At 53.0% G+C, this 16,879-nt stretch overlaps 1 protein-coding gene across 3 annotated transcripts in view; it reads right to left on the reverse strand.

Moving 5' to 3' along the window:
* The window catches only part of ACOT11 (acyl-CoA thioesterase 11), a 45,825-nt gene that overhangs the window by 12,724 nt on the left and 16,222 nt on the right, over positions 1-16,879 (reverse strand). For 2 of the 3 annotated variants that reach the window (XM_082671428.1, XM_082671430.1), the window contains exons 2-5: positions 8,185-8,386; positions 7,137-7,206; positions 1,205-1,265; positions 340-438 (exon numbers count right to left, since the gene is read on the reverse strand). In XM_082671428.1, coding sequence (XP_082527554.1) covers positions 340-438; positions 1,205-1,265; positions 7,137-7,206; positions 8,185-8,386 — 432 coding nt within the window. Of the gene's footprint in view, positions 1-339; positions 439-1,204; positions 1,266-7,136; positions 7,207-8,184; positions 8,387-9,298; positions 11,320-16,879 lie in introns of those variants that run through there. The other variant, XM_082671429.1, reaches the window with a different exon arrangement.

A 16,879-nucleotide genomic window follows, 5' to 3' on the forward strand; every position in this document is an offset into this window, starting at 1 on the left:
CCCATCTTCCATCTCCCTGTTGACTGATACATCACTTTCATCCTCCAGTGTCCCTGTCCCCATCCTTGGGCAAAGACACTGTGGATGGGGGGTGTTGACGCAGGACATGGGAGGCAATGGAGAGAACTGGAGGATCCTGGGGTGCGAGGTGCACAGGGAGAGGTGGGGAAAAGCAGAGCGGGGAGGCGCCTGGGGTTCAACCACAGCACAGGGTGGGCCTTCTTCTGGGGATTCCCTGCTGTGCCTCCACCTCTACCCCTCCACCAACCCCCAGAATCACCACGTAGACAGGCACCCAGGTGGTCCGGCAGCATCGGGTGGTCAGGTGTAGCCACCTACCTTGGAGACCTCCCGGTGGGCCACAAAGGTGGCCAAGGCCTTGCACACACTCCACTGCTTGTCAGAGCACAGGTCCTCGGAGGCCACCTGGATGCCCACCTGGAGAGGAAGAGCAAGGTGGACGACTGAGGAGGGAGGAAACAGAGCTCACCAACCCGAGGGCCTGCAGGTGGAGACAGCAAGTCCCACCCCAGGCCTGGCCTCTGGTGCTTCTGTGTCACCTACCAAGTCCAGGGGGCTAGAGACCTGGGGTAGGTTCTGATTCTGCCCCTGGCTCCCTGGGACACCTTGAGCAAGTCACTTCCTTTCTCTGGGCCTCAGTTTCCTCATCTGTAAAATGGGAATGATGAGGCCCTCTTCCAGAGCTCACAGAGCCCCGTGCATCCCCAAAGAGTCCTCCCATTAAACCTTTAACAACCCTGCTGCATAGGAATCATGTTCCCATTCTACAATGTGCAGACAGAGGCTGTGGGAGGTAAGCTAATGGACGGAAGTCCAGCACCCTCCTCCAGACCACTGCCTTCAGGGTCAGGCACAGTGGCTATCTTCCCTGTATTCCTGAGACCACCTGGCTGCTGAAGAGAGGGTCTGAGACTAGGTGTGAAGACCCAGAAGGCTGGAAGTCAAGGCTCACATCAGAATCTATATGGCTTGGTGACCTGGGGCAAATCCCTTCCCCTCCCTAGCCTCAGTTTTCCCTTCTGTATTATGGATATTGGACATTGCCCTAGGATCCCCCCAACCCTGTCAGCTGTTTCAGAACTCTGCTGCCTCAGTCGGGGCACTGTGAATGTGAATGTGAGTGTGCCCGAGCTGGCGGCTGAGAATGAAGAGGAGGTAGAAACCCACCCACCCACCTGCTCACCTCCATACTGGAGTTGAAGGCCCGGTTCACCTTGGCCTTGATATTCACCACTTGTCCAACACTGAGGAGAGAAAAGCAGGAGGTAAGCTTTCCAAGTGGGGACAGAGGGAGAGAACAGGTGTCTCTGCTGAGAGGAACTGGCAGGAGAACATCATGGCATATGGAGCATATTCACATCTACCATGTCACTGAGTCCTCAAAGCAAACCGGCAAGACAGTGTTAGCACCTCATTCTACAGGTGGGGAAGCTGGGGCAAGAGAAGTGGCATGATGTCATCCATCTCCCCCTTTCTCCCGCTTCCCCTTGTCCAATGAATGCTCAAGCTTCTCCTTGCTCTCAGCTCAACAGTCCTTCCTAAGGAAAGCTCTCCCTACCCTCCTGGAGCCCCATAAGGTTCACCCTCCTAACACTTCTTCCAACAGATTGACCTCTGTCTCCCCCACAGTCCTTAAGCTCTGCTGGGGCAAGGATCATGTCTGTTTTGCTCACCACTGAATCTTCAAGTCCTTGCACATGGCACAAGGTAAGCCATGAATAGTGGCCTACTGAATTAATGAATTCCACAATTATTGAATGCCTACTAAGCACAAGATAACTATAAACACAGGGTAGGAAGGGAAAGAATACCTACTACGTGCCAGGTACTTTGCACGACCTCATCTGAACCTCAGAACAGGTTCGGCAGGTAGGTTTAGGGGGGACTGAGTATCAGAGAGGGTGAGCCATTTGCCTACGGTCACCCAGCTAAAGATGGACAGAGCCAGGATTCTAGACTGATTCTACTGAGCACCCTGCTCTTTCCAGCTGCAACTGTCCCTCTGGAATGACTCCCAGGTCCAGATGAACATCAGAATCCCTGAGTGAGCCACTTTGCTGCCCTGTGCTGACTTTTTTTATTGTTATTATTTATTTATTTATTTATTTATTTTGGCTGCGTTGGGTCTTCATTGCAGCGCGCAGGCTTCCTCTAGTTGCGTCCAGCAGGGCTACTACGCGTCGTTGCGGTGCACGGGCTTCTTCTTATGGTGGCTTCTCTTTGATGTGGAGCACGGGCTCTAGGCACGTGGGCTTCAATAGTTGTGGCGCACGGGCTTAGTTGCTCCGTGGCATGTGGGATCTTCCCGGACCAGGGCTCAAACCTATGTCCTCTGCATTGGCAGGCAGATTCTTAACCACTGAGCCACCAGGGAAGCCCTGACTTGTTCATTTCTGTTATTATTAATTTTTTTTAGTAGTTCTAATAGTCAGGTAGGGGACTATCACTTTTAGGAGATGCATGCTGACATATGGAGGGATGAAGTGTCATGATGTCTGCAACTTACTTTCAAATAGTTCACACAACAGTGATACTGTGGATTCCGTTCCAGACCATGGCAGTAAAGCAAATATCGCAATAAAGCGAGTCACACAATTTTTTTGGTTTCCTGGTGCATATAAAAGATATGTTTACACTATACTGTAGTGTATTAAGTATGCAATTGAAATATGTCTAAAAAGCAATATACATACCTTAATTTAAAAATACCTTCTTGGGACTTCCCTGGTAGCACAGTGGTTAAGAATCCGCCTGCCAATTGAGGGGACACAGGTTCGAGCCCTGTTCTGGGAAGATTCCACATGCCACGTAGCAACTAAGCCTGTGCGTCACAACTACCGAGCCTGTGCCCTAGAGCCCACGAGCCACAACTACTGAGCCCGCATGCCACAGCTACTGAACCCCGTGTGCCTAGAGCCCGTGCTCCACAACAAGAGAAGCCACCGCAATGAGAAGCCTGCGCACCACAACAAAGAGTAGCCCCTGCTCGTGCAACTAGAGAAAGCCTGCGTGCAGCAATGAAGCCCCAATGCAGCCAAAAATAAATATTAAATAAATAAACTTATTAAAAAAAAAAACTTTCTTGCTAAAAAATGCTAACCATCATCTGAGCCTTCAGCCAGTTGTAATCTTTTTGCAACAGTAACATCAAAGATCACTGATCACAGATCACCATAAAAAATATAATAATAATGAAAAAGTCTGAAATATTGCAAAAATTACCAAAATGTGACACAGAGACACTAAATGAGCCAATGTCGTTGGAAAAATGAGGTCAATAGATTTGCCTGATGCAGGATTGCCACAAACCTTCAATTTGTAAAAAAATGCAATATCTGCAAAGTGCAATAAAATGAGGTACGCTTGTATTTATCCACATACAGATAAAGCAAATTTAGCAAAGTGTTCATTATTAACTCTCAGTAGGGATGATCACAGCACTATTCAACTTTCTATAATTTTGAAAGTTTTCATAATAAAAAAGTAGAAAAAAAAAAACTTCCCTCATCCCCCAAGTAAAAATAAGTCTATTTTTTGCAGTACTAAAAAAAAGAGAAAGAAGTGTATGACCCTTCCCCTTCCTCCTCCTCCCCTCCCCCTCTCTAGCCCCCCCTCAAAGCCAAGCAGTAACCCATTTGGACTCCCAAGCTTCTCTTCCTTCCTGACTGTCCTCCATCTCACAGCTCAGGCCCAAACTGGCTCCATCCCCAGGGTCAGTGCCCAGCCTCCTTGGGGCCCCCTTCAGCCTGCTGATTTCCCAACACCCCTCCAGAGGCAGCTCCAACAAACAAATGTGACCCCTGTTCAAGCCCTTCCCCAAGACCAATTTACTAGCAGGGGACAGAGGAACATGTTAAATGACACCACAGTGATGCTAACAGCAAAACCCAGATGATGAAGAACTCTAGAGAACAAATAACCAGGTTTCTTCAACAAATAAACTTTGGGCTTCCCTGGTGGCGCAGTGGTTAAGAATCCACCTGCCAGTGCAGGGGACACGGGTTTGAGCCCTGGTCCGGGAAGATCCCACATGCCATGAAGCAACTAAGCCCGTGGGCCACAACTACTGAGCTTGTGCTCTAGAGCCCGTGAACCACAACTACTGAAGCCCACACACCTAGAGCCCGTGCTCAGCAACAAAGAGAAGCCACCACAATGAGAAGCCCACGCACCACAACAAAGAGTAGCCCCCACTTGCCGCAACTAGAGAAAGCCCGCGCACAGCAACGAAGAGCCAACGCAGACAAAAATAAACAAATAAATCTATTTATTTAAAAAAACAAACTTCAAGAGAAGACAGAGGGAGAGGAAGCGGGGAGGAGAGGGTAGTTGGAGAGGGTGTTGTGGGGAGATGTAGGACCTAAGGGTTAAAAAAAAGACTTAAGAGGGGGCTTCCCTGGTGGCGCAGTGGCTGAGAGTTCGCCTGCCGATGCAGGGGACACGGATTCGTGCCCCGGTCCGGGAAGATCCCACATGCCGCAGGGCGGCTAGGCCGCTGAGCCTGCGTGTCGGGAGCCTGTGCTCCGCAACGGGAGAGGCCACAACAGTGAGAGGCCTGCGTACCACAAAAAAAAAAAAAAGACTTAAGAGGGAAGTCCCTGGTGGTCCAGTGGTTAGGACTCGGCACTTTCATTGCCAGGGCCTGGGTTCGATCCCTGGGCAGGGAACTAAGATCCTGCAAGGCATGGCCAAAAAAAAAAAACATTTAAGAGACCTAGCAACCAATTGCAACCTGATTTGCATCCTGACTTGAGCAACAAAAATAACTGTAAAGCAAAACAAAATTAAAAAACAAATTCATGAGACATTGTGGGCAAATGAATGCTGACTGGATATTTGATGTTAGTGAGAAACTGTTCATTTTCTTTAGGTGTGGTAGTGGTATTGAAATTATGTTTTAAAAAGTTCTTATCCATTAGAGATACATTTTGTGATATTTTAATTTTTTTTTAGAATTTTAATTAAATTAAATTAATTTATTTGTTATGTTTTGGCTACGTTGGGTCTTCGTTGTGGCGTGTGGGCTTTCTCTAGTTGCGGTGAACAGGGGTTACTCTTGGTTGTGGTGCGCAGGCTTCTCACTGCAGTGGTTCCTCTTGTTGCGGAGCGCAGACTCTAGGCGTGCAGGCTTCAGTAGTTGTGGCACGCAGGCTCAGTAGTTGTGGCACACAGGTTCTAGAGCGCAGGCTTAGTAGTTGTTGTGCACGGGCTTAGTTGCTCTGCGGCATGTGGGATCTTCCCAGACCAGGGCTCAAACCCGTGTCCCCTGCATTGGCAGGAGGATTCTTAACCACTGCGCCACAAGGGAAGTCCTTTGAGATATTTTTAAATGGCAAAAGCAAAAACAAACAAAAAAACCTTCCCCAGCTTTCCTCAGGTATGGTCAGGCCTTTCCTGGCCACCAATCATGCTCCAGGCCTCTCCCCAGCTTACCCTCCTTCCCAGGATCCTCTCCAGCTTTTCCCCCCACCCACACCCTTCTCTTCCCAGACTCACCTCCACTCCACTGGGTCCCGCAGCGTGTCCATCCATCATGTACACACCCCACCCCAGCCTTCTCTATCCCTTGCTCCTCCAACTGCCAGATCTCGTGTTGGCAACAGAGACCCAGAGCTGGCCCGGACACGGCTCCACTGGCCTACATATTGTCACTACACACAGTACTGGACCCAGTTCAAACACCTCCTCCAGGAAGCCACCCTTGACTACCCTCTGTGCCACTCACTATACCCACCCCCAGACATATAGGCAATGAGGCCTGTTTGTTAAGAACAAGGGCTCTGGGGCCAGACTGCCTGGCTTGTTGTATGTCCTGGGTTCTCCACCAGCTGTATGACTTGAAGCAAGTTACTTCACTTCTCTGTGCCTCCGTTTTCTCACCTGTAAAATGAGGGTACTAATAGCCACGACCTCATAGGGTTGTTCTGAGGACTTAAGTTAATTAAAAAGACATTACCAATAACGCATCAATATTGGCTCATGGTGACAGAGGTACCATATGAATGTAAGACGTTAGTAACAGGGAATCTCGGTGTGGGGTATATGGGAACTCTGTACTATCTACAGTGTTTTTGCAAATCAAAAACTATTCTAAAATAAAAGACATTTAGAAAAAGTATTACAAAGCAACCATATGCAGAGATCATTATTACCCTGGAATTCACTGCTTTGAATTGAAATTATGTTTCTCTATCTGCCTCCCTGCATTCTGGGAGCTCCTGGGGCACAGGGACTATGTTCCAGTTGAATTTGTGGACCCCAAACCCAGCACGGGCCCTGGTCCACAAGCAGTGATGAATGACTACATAAGTGGATACAGGGACTAGCCAAACTTTTTCCTTAACCACAACTCGTGGGGCACCAGGAAGTCCTGAATGAGTCCTTGGCACTTGACGTCCTAGGCACTGAGAGAGTTTAAGAGCAGACCTGGGGGCCAAAGCACCGTATGTAGCCCTGCAGCCTGTCCTGGGCAGAGGGCTCAGCATGCTCCTTGGGTCCCAGCAAAGCTGTGCAGAGACAAAGCTCAGCACAGTGTAATGAGGAGTCTTCTAACCAGTACAGACAGTTAAAAAAAAAAAAAAACCCGAAAACCCAAAAAACCAGGAGGTAATGAGTTCCTCATCCCTGGGGGTACATGAGCAGAGGCTGAATGGTCCAAACTTCTGGGTCAGACTCTGCCAAGGCACCTTATCCAGGGACCTCCCTACAGTCTGATGACCAATGACCCACAGAGAATGTCCAAGCTCAAAAAGGCATTCACTGATTAAGTCTAAGCCCTTCCACTTTGAAGATAAGAAAACTGAGGACCAGAGAAAGAGACTGCCTTCCCCAAAGTCACACAGCACCCCATGATACTGCCTCAGCAGCACCCAACTCCAAGCCTGGCTGAGGGAGCTGCCAGCCACAGGGCAGCTTCCAGCCCACCGCCGTCCCAGAGACCTTGCAGACGAGACGGGTCACTGCTCACCAAAGGCTGCCCCCCCTCCATCTGCAGAGGCCCTCAGTCAGCTGAGGCAGGTTCCAGGCAGCACACAGGCTGAGCAGGCAGTAGATGGGGGAAGGGCTCTGGGCTCGTGATGGGGAGACCAGAAGGAAGGGCAGGAGGGGCCACTTACCTAATGGTGTGCTCAAAATAGATATCGTCCATGGAGGCTGTGACGCAGGGGCAGCCAGCATGCCTCTCCGCTGGCGTCAGGAGAAGAAAGCATGCGTTAGCAGCCTCCCCGTGACCCAGGCCTCTGATCAAACGTCAGACTGCCTAGCTAAGGCCTGCCTCCTCGCCCGTGCTCCCACCCTTCTTTACTTTCCTCACCGTGATTACGACACCCCGACCCTGTCTTACATATCTGGGTTTTGTCTGTCTTAGTGCCTCTCCCTCCTGCTAGACTGCATGTCACTTGAGGGCAAGGATTTTTGCCTGTCTTGTTCACTGCTGTGCCCCAGTCCTGGAGCAGCGCCTGGCACGCAGGAGATACTCAATGAGCAGCTGTCGAATGAATGCATGACGACGCCATGCTATTCCACTTCCTGACCTCCTAGAGTGCCCGTACCCCTGTCCAGTCAACCTCACCCACCTTTGTCTCCTTGCCTGAGTCATTCTTCCTCTGAGGACTGTGCTCCCAGGCCTTAGTCCTTCTAGAATCCCTTCTCTGCCCCCAGGGCTGGGGCAGAGCCTCTGGTCTGTTCTCCCAGAGCCCTGCTTCCACCTCCCTTTCCCAGCTCCCATCAGACAGTGCTGGGGGGCAGTCAGTCTCCTGTCTGGCCCCCCCATCAGACTGTGAACTCCCTGTGGGCTGGAGAATACTGGGGCACCACAGGCAACAAAATGAGCTCAATCCAGCTCCACTCAACTCTACTCAATGCCACAGGCTTTGCTCACAGCCAGTCTCAGAGCAGCCACATTGAAGGCCGCGCTGTGTCAGAGCAGGGACCTTAGGTTATAGTACTCAGACCTCTGGGCGCCTCCGGGCAAGAGGCTGGGCCCGAGCAGAGCATGGAGAACTTGAAGAGGGCATCGCAGGCAGGTGGAGCAGCCTGAGCAAAGGCTGGGAGGAGGGAGGAGGGTGGCACTCGGGGACGGCAACCGTCTCTGTAAACTGGGGCCTCTCCTCTGGGTGTGTGGTGCCGGGGCTGGGAGGGCAGCTGTGCCGGGCGCGGCCTCACCGGACAGGCAGGCGGTGGTGTCAATCCATTTGAGCAGCTGCCCGACGCTCAGCTCGCCGCGCTGGTTGGTGTGGCAGGGCAGCACCAGCTGGCTCATCTGCACCTCCGTGGGGTTCCGGTAGCCCTCGTCCTCTGCCATGTTGTTCTCAGTGCGTGAGGCCGACTTCCGGGATGCACGGTTGGAGAACACGGAGGCCAGGCCCTGGGAAACAGAAGAGGCGGTCAGCTTACAGCAGGGTCTCCCCGATCTGCCAGTCCCTGAGACCCCAGGGCCACCCGCCGTAAGACCCCAACTCCAAGAGTGGCCACCACCATCCAGCCCAGGGTCTCAGACCCCCAGGGGCTCTCTGGATGCCCTTATGCCCAGCTTCCTTTTGGCCAACAATTCTGTGTTAACATAACCTTGGACCCGAAGGAGGGGGCTGGGAGAGAGGGATGCAGCAGAAAACTCATTCAGCTGGTGGGCCAGCTTATTCAAGTTCTGCCTCAGATTCTCCTTCATTCTGGAAAGATTCCCCCTCACTCTTCAGGGAGGCCCAGTGAGCCCTGCAGCAGTCAAGCCTGGGGATTTGCTCCTAGTTCATCCTATAAGAGCCCCTTCCTCGGGCCCCTCATTCTTCAGATGACATTAGTAGCAGCATCTCTGCTGGGTGCTCATCCGTCATCAGCTCTACTGACTGGGAGGGCTCTGGGCGGTCACTGACCAGCTGGCTAATCCCGACCAGGGCTGGAACAGCCGCCAGCTGGAGAACCAGCAGAGAAAGTCCTCAAACGCATGAGTTAGAGGAGGAGTTTCTGCCCAGGGCCCAGCTTGTCTCACTCGCCAGGCGGCAGAGGTGGGGAGTGCCTAGCAGTCCCCTAGATGGGGCGGGATGAGGAAGGGCAGCCAAACTGCCATCCTATCTCTCTCATGACACTGTGAACAGAGGTGGGGACGGCTGCCTGCATGAGAAAAATGACAGGAGGGACGGGCACAGGGGTTCCGATTTTCATGGCCAATGCCAACTGTGGTGACGATAAGTCACCGCTAACGTTTATAAAGTGCTTATTAAGTATCAGATACTCGTCTAAGCACTTTACAAGTACTAAGTCAAATGTTATCCATACAACACACCTCTGAAAGAGGTACATTATTATCTTCATTTCAAAGATGAGGAAACTGGGACTTCCCTGGCGGTCCAGTGGTTAAGACTTCACCTTCCAATGCAGGGGGTGTGGGTTCAATCCCTGGTCGGGGGGGGGGGGGGGGGGGGGGCGGGGCTCGCGGCCAAAAAACCAAAACAGAAAACAGAAGCAATATTGTAACAAATTCGATTAAAAAAAAAAAATAGATGAGGAAACTGAAGCCCAAGTAAGTGCCAAGCCCAGCTGTGACCCACAGAGTCTGAGGTCCTGCCCATCACACTACACTGCCTGCAGGACCTCCTGGGGTCCGAGATGAGGAATCTAGGGCCCTGGATGCGGATTCAGCAGCAAAGAGTGCTGTGACCCGATGTTGACCCTGCCACTGCCGCAGGATGGGGGCAGTGACGGCTCGGGGCAAGGATGGGTCTCATTCTGGGAGTCTATACCCTTTGGATAACTCCCTTCACAAGGATCCTGTAGCTAATTCAGTCATTCAAAACACACCGAGTTAACTTGTTTAGGTCACTGACCCCCTAAGAGGCAGAACTGGGATTTGAACCAAGCCAGTCTGACCCAGAACAGCTTGTGGGTTCCCAGACAGGCAGCTCATTCCCAAGAGTCCCTGGGTACCAGGCTCAGTGCTAGGCACCAAAAGGAGAGAGAGGAGGGCAGCTGCGCCAGGAGCTCGCAGCCTGGGTGGGGGCCTGCGGGTGCCAGGCTGCCAGGCTGTTGCAGGCAGCTCCCAGGCCTCTGCAGTCCAAGCATCAGGACCCGTCACCATGGTAACCACTGCCAAGGCATTTCCGGCCGGGTGTGCATTGGGGGCCTGCTTGGATGTGGATGCGGGTGGCTGGCTTTCTGGGTGTGGGAGACGGTAGAGGAAGGAGGCAGGCAGACTCCGTTCACCCACACTCTTCCCAACCCCTCCCATGGCTAGAGGTTCTGGGCAGAACATTCCAAAAAGAAGCCCTGGAGAAAGCTAGGGCAATGGGGGAGGCAAAATGCAGAGGGTAAGGGGGCAGAAGAAAAGCAGAGCATGTGGAGTTTCTGGGCGGTTCTGTATGTGCACACAGGGAAGCCCCCCCAGCACAATGTCCCTGCTTCATCAGCCTATTCTCATCTACTGCCTCACTGGATCCTCACGAGGCAGGCAGAGGGTGAAAACCGTTTACCCCATTTTACAGATGAGGAAAGTGAGGCTGGAAAAAGCCCTAGACCAGCAGTCAGGACATCTGAATTCCAATCCTCTCTGCTTCCCACCTAGCCCATACCCACTCCTACCAGCCTCCTATTTCCTGTTGTGCAAAGCCAAAGTCCCATCCATTGGAGTCTACATGCCTGGAGGCAGGATCTTTGCCTTACCCATTTGTTCATTCATTCATTCACTCATTCATTCACCGAGCACCTCCTCTGTATTGGACTGTCCCCCAAACACTGAACATATAAGAGAAATTGGGCCAATCCTTTGCGAAGTTCCTACTCTAGTGCTTATGCTTAGAAGTACCTGGCACAGGGACTTCCCTGGTGGTGCAGTGGTTAAGAATCCGCCTGCCAATGCAGGGGACACGGGTTCGATCCCTGGTCTGGGAAGATCCCACATGCCACAGAGCAACTAAGCCCATGCGCCACAAATACTGAGACCGCGCTCTAGAGCCCGTGAGCCACAACTACTGAGCTCACGTGCTGCAACTACTGAAGCCCGCGTGCCTAGAGCCTGTGCTCTGCAACAAGAGAAGCCACAGCAGTAAGAACCCACGCACCGCAACAAAGTGTAGCCCCCGCTCGCCGCAACTAGAGAAAGCCCGTGCGCAGCAGCGAAGACACAACGCAGCCAAAAATGAATCAATCAATAAATTAAATTTTTAGGGCTTCCCCGGTGGCGCAATGGTTGAGAGTCCGCCTGCCGATGCAGGGGACGCGGGTTCGTGCCCCGGTCCGGGAAGATCCCACATGCCGCGGAGCGGCTAGGCCCGTGAGCCATGGCCGCTAGGCCTGCGCGTCCGGAGCCTGTGCTCCGCAACGGGAGAGGTCACGTCAGTGAGAGGCCCACGTACCACAAAAAAAAAAAAAAAGAAGAAGAAGAAAATAAATAAATTAATTAATTAATTAAATTTTTTAAAAAAGAAGTACCTGGCACACAGTAGGACCTCATCAAAGGTTTGTAAAGGAATGTCTAGAGGCAGACTTGAGTTCAAATCCTAGCCCTGCCCCTCATGTGCTGTGTGATCCTGAGCAAGCCCCTCCCTCCTGAACCTCATCTGTCACTCACCAGGCAGGGGCAGGGGGAGACTGCCAGTCCTCAAGATATCCCACCCTCGATGCCAGGATTCTGGGATCTAATCCTGCAGGGCTCTGGCATGGCCAGCTGAGCTTTCCAATGAGGAAGCTAAGGAGCCCGGTTACCTGTCAGGCAGGAAATACTGTACTCTGAGCAGGGCTGAGCTCCCACCCCACTCCCCCCGGCAAGCTAAGGAACAAGCCCCACTGTGCTGTGCTCCCACTTCCCTCAAAGAGAGGAGTGCAGAGCCCCCGGGCTGGAGCACGCGCAGGGAGGCAAAGCACAGCCTCTCAGACTCCAACTCCTTCCTTGGGCTCCAAGGCAGTCTGCCACGTCAGGGCAGGCAAGGCCAGGCCTCCTTCTAATCCCATGGTGGGCAGGCATCCAGCCCGGGAGGCAGGGGCGTGTGTGGCCCAGGCAGGGTTTTGCCAATAAGGCCCCAGAGCCGAGCCATTCCTCTCAGGGCCAGTCACGGGGAGAGCAGAAGCCCTGGTCAGAGTTAGGGCCTGGGGCGGCCAGGCTGCGCCAAGACAGCTGACAGGGGGGACAGAGCCTGCACGAAGGTGGAGAGGGCATCTAAGGGCCAGGGACGTGCGCTCTCAGACGGCAGCCATGCCGGGGGCTGGCTTCCAGCTGCAACAGACCCGACCAGATTTGATAATCCCAGACTAGGCCCCAGCCGGCTACACTGTGGTCTCTGTGTCCCTGCTCCTCAGCCAGAGGCATGGGACAGAACTGCTGGGTCAGAGCAAGAAAGGCCACTTTGCTCAATCCCTTCACACCTGGGGAAACTGAGGCACACAGAGGGAAAGGCTGGTCCTGGTAAAGCCCCCTAGGCCAGGGCTCCTTCTGGGCAATTTAACAACAGGCCACACTACAGACTTAATCTGGATTTCCTCCCTCCCCCAAGTAGCCAAGTCTCAGTGACCCAACCTCCTTAAACTCTCAGTCTAGCCCCCCTGCCCTGATGTGTTCAGGCCCCCGCACTGCTCCCTCACTGGGTTATTTCCACAGCCAGTCCACAGGCCTCCAGTAGCTCTCCACCTCCTTCCAGGCCTCTATGCAACACCGGAAGGATCTTTCCAAAACCCAAAGCCACCAACTAGACAACCACAACCTACAGCGTCCTGCCTTGCAGGGAGGCTGGGCCCAGTCCTTGCAACTGGGACTTCGTTCTGTGCCTTAGGACCACACAGACTTTTCTGAAGAGCAAGCCTGAGCAGGCATCTCCCCTGCTCAAGACTCCTCGATGGCTTCCTGCCGCTCTCAGGATCGAGGCCCTACTCTGTAGCTGCTGCCACTGTCCCTGCAGCTGCTCTCCCAGCTCCAGACCACGCTCGGTTCCCCAGAGCACGCTCTCACCCCACCTCCGTTCCTCTGCCACATGGGCACTGCCTCTGCCTAGGATCCCTTCACCTGCGCTACCTGCCGAGTGACTGCTTCCTCCTCCTCCCTCTTCAGCACCTCCCCCTGCCTTTTCCCCAGGGAGAGCTAGGGCCTCCCTGGCCCCCACAGCCTTACTATCTCCACACGGCACTGACCGAGCTGTGCAGTCATTGATTCAGAGCCGCCTGCCCCAGCAGACAGGCATTCCCACAGGACAGGGATGGAGTCAGGCCTGGCACAGAGCAGGTGCCGAATAAACACCTATGGGAGAGGAAAAGGGTGATGACAAGGGCGGCCTAGGAGCTGAGACTTGATGACGAGGACCATCTGAGGTACACGGAGGACTGCAGAACAGCAGAAAGGAGACGCAGGAACAGCAGGGACTCCAGTGACGGGAGTGGCCGGGGCAAAGGGAAGCAGGTGGGGAAAGTACTAGGTACCTGTTTGGGTGCAGACAGAGGGAGGGGCCAAGGAGTCCCCAGAAACCACGGAAGACCCCTGGAGAAGGGCACGGCCTACAATGATTAGTGGGAAAACGTAGAGACCAGCCAGCAGAGACATCTTAGTGCCTTCAAGAACCATCTTGAAGGACTTCCCTGGTGGCGCAGTGGTTAAGAATCCGCCTGCCAGTGCAGGGGACACGGGTTCGAGCCCTGGTCCGGGAAGATCCCACATGCCGCGGAGCAACTAAGCCCGTGCGTCACAAGTACCGAGCCTGCGCTCTAGAGCCCGTGAGCCACAACTATTGAGCCCACACACTGCAACTACTGAAGCCCGCACACTCTAAAGCCTGCGTGCCACAACTACTGAGCCCGCGTGCTGCAACTACAGAAGCCCGCACACCTAGAGCCTGTGCTCCACAACAAGAGAAGCCACCGCAATGAGAAGCCAACGCACCACAACAAAGAGTAGGCCCTGCTCACTACAACTAGAGAAGGTCCACACACAGAGACAAAGATCCAAAGCAACCAAAAAAAAAAAAGAATCATCTCAAAGAGCAGGCCTAGAGCAGAGGAGGCCCACCTACCCTGGAGGGGAGAAGCTGGCCTGGGTGACCGCTCAGCTCACCCACCATGACACGGGGCTGCTCTTGGGCATCAGCCTGGCCTGGACCCAAGACCGGTTCCACAACTAACTTGTGTGACTTCAGGCAGGCTGCTCAGCCTACCTCTGTGGACTACCTACAGTTCCCTCAACTGTAAAAATGGGATTATAATACCTACATCCAGGGTCATCATGGGGATGAAGTTAAACAAGATCAAGTGTTCAAAGCTCCTAGCACACGCCTGCCACGTGGCTAACGTTTATTGAGCACTTAGGTTAGCATTATAAACTGAGTTTGGGCTTCCTACAGAAATATAGCTGGGAGACACCTAAAGAGAGCTCAAACCAGACTGTCTACATAGTACTTTCTCATGTATGAGTTCACCAGAGGCTCACGGCAACCCCATGAGGAGGCAAGACCGGTAGCCGGTTTGAGAGGTTCTGTGAGACCTCAGAAAGCCAGCAATAGTGGAGCAGGGATTCAAGTGCAGGGTGCAAGACCCCGCACGGCCCTGCCCCGCCCCACTGTCCCGCCTGGCCTCTCCCCGGGGCGGGGGGGGGGGGGGACTGGAAGGCAGGCAGGCAGCAGGGAGAAGTGCCTTGGCCCACCGCCAGCCAGGCCTCATGAAAACCAGGCACTCCTGCAGCGTGAGGGAGCTGCCTCAGCTGGTGCCCTGTCCCCACAAAGGTGGCTCCAGGATCTCAGAGCGACCAGTCGCTTCCCAGTGGTTTTCTCACCAGCAAGGCAGGAGCATCTGTCAACCTCCTAAACACCCCTTCAAGTCTATTCCGTCTTCTTCCCAGAAAAGGCTCTGAGGTAGCCTGCGCATGCACACAGACTGCACACACACAGGGCTCCATGATGCAAACAGAGCTAAGGAACAAAATAAGGGAGGAGCAATTATGTTAGGAATCCAGGTGCACAAAGATGCTGCCATAGAGAACTGCATTTGGCCTTGAGATTCCCAGTAGACAAGGCTGTAAAGGACAGTAGTGGATGCACTCGGCCGTGACACCAGCTAGAGGACTGGGAGGACGTCGGTGGCCTGTTCCATGGGCTTTTGATAGTCATACATATCAGATCATACCTTCATTCTAGAAGATAAATAATGGTCTCCAGCACCCTAGGCACACATCCTCATTCTACTTCTAGCTACAGGGTGTGTTGGCACTTGACATTTTTCAAGATTTGGGGGTGAGGAAGGTAGAGAATTAAACCATTATTTTTTACTAAGCACCTCCTCTATGCCATTCATTTGGTTAGCACTTATTGAAACCTACTATGTACCAAGTTCTATGCTAGAAGCTTCCATATGTATTATTTCAGTAACTCTCATATCTATCCTACAACGCACTGTTATTCTACCCATTTTACTGATGAGGAAACCAAGGCTGAGAGCCAGTACATTGCTTCTAAACACCTGAGAAGTGACAGAGTCTAAGACAATCCCAGGGCAGTTCCCTGGTGGCCTCGTGGTTAGGATTCTGGGCTTTCACTGCCGTCACCCGGGTTCAATCCCTGGTCAGAGAACTGAGATTCTGCAAGCCACGCAGCACGACCCAAAAAAACCCACAAACAATCCCAGACCTACCAGCCAAAGCCCACATTTATATCTCTATAGCACTTCCATAGGCCTCAGAGATGGAGAAGATGGAAGAAATTCTTCCATCCGAAACTCAGAGAGGGGACGTAAACTTCCCCACGTCATACAGCCGGTCAGTGACGTTGGAGAGAACAGAGGCCAGTGCCCTGAGTCCCCACCCAGAGCCCACAGCCTGGGGTAGGCTGCTCAGGCGGTGGGCACTCCCCTTCTGACAGCCAACTCTTGTGCTCTCCCAGTGTGGACAGAGGGGGATGGGAGGGTCTCCAACCTTCTCATCTTGCCCCTGACCCTAAATCTGTTAAAGAAGGGAAGTGGGGTTGGGGGCATAATTGAAATTCTGAGCTAAGCCTGCCTCCTTTGGAGGTAGAGCTTCATGAGGCATTTCCAGTTCAGTGCCTTCCTATAAAACTGAATATAAGTGGAATTTGTATCAGCTCATCACTCCCAGGAGACGTTGGATGAGTTATTTTACCTTTCTGTGCCTCAGTTTCCTCATCTGTCAAATGGAGCATTTAACTAGAGAGTCTCCAAGACTCTTTTCAACCATGAAAGTGTTTGGCTTATGGGAGGACTTTCTTGACAAGACCCACGAGGCCCCCCGGCAGATCGCCGGCCACGCCTCCAGTCTTGATCACACCCGTACCGCCAGCCACACTGGCCGTCTCTCAGTTCCTCATACCCATCAGGCCACTGCCTACTTCTGGACTCTTCTCACGGCATCCCCTCTGCCTGGAGCAGTCTTCCCTCTCCTCTCCACCTCCGTAAGGCCTTCTCATCCCTCAGCTCCATTCTCTCTCCTGCCATCCTCATGCTCCTGGCCCCATGAACCTCTGGTCTAAATGCTCTCCATTGTGACAACATTCATTTAATTGTGGGAGTATTTGGTGGACATCGATGAGAAGATCCACCAGGTAGGAGCCCTCTCTCTCTACACCTGGTGTCCACCGGGCCCAGCACGGAGCCTGGCTCACCGTGGACCAAATGAATGAGTTTGTTCAGAGGGTCTCCAATTCCCACTGATGTCACCCTATGTAGGCAGGGAGAATACAGGCCATGAGGTCAGGAGAAGTTCTCCACTAGAGGCCCTGCCCCTTCACCCCATTCTATTTTTTTTTTTCTTTTTTTGGCCACACCGCAAGGCACGCGGGACCTTATTTCCCCGACCAGGGATCGAACCTGTGCCCCCTGCAGTGGATGCACGGAGTCAACCACTGGACCACCAAAGAAGTCCTTTTTCTCCCTCTCTTTTTTCCCCCCT

This window comes from Grampus griseus, assembly GCF_964374135.1.
Source record: "Grampus griseus genome assembly, chromosome: 1".
Taxonomy (NCBI): Eukaryota; Metazoa; Chordata; class Mammalia; order Artiodactyla; family Delphinidae; genus Grampus; species Grampus griseus.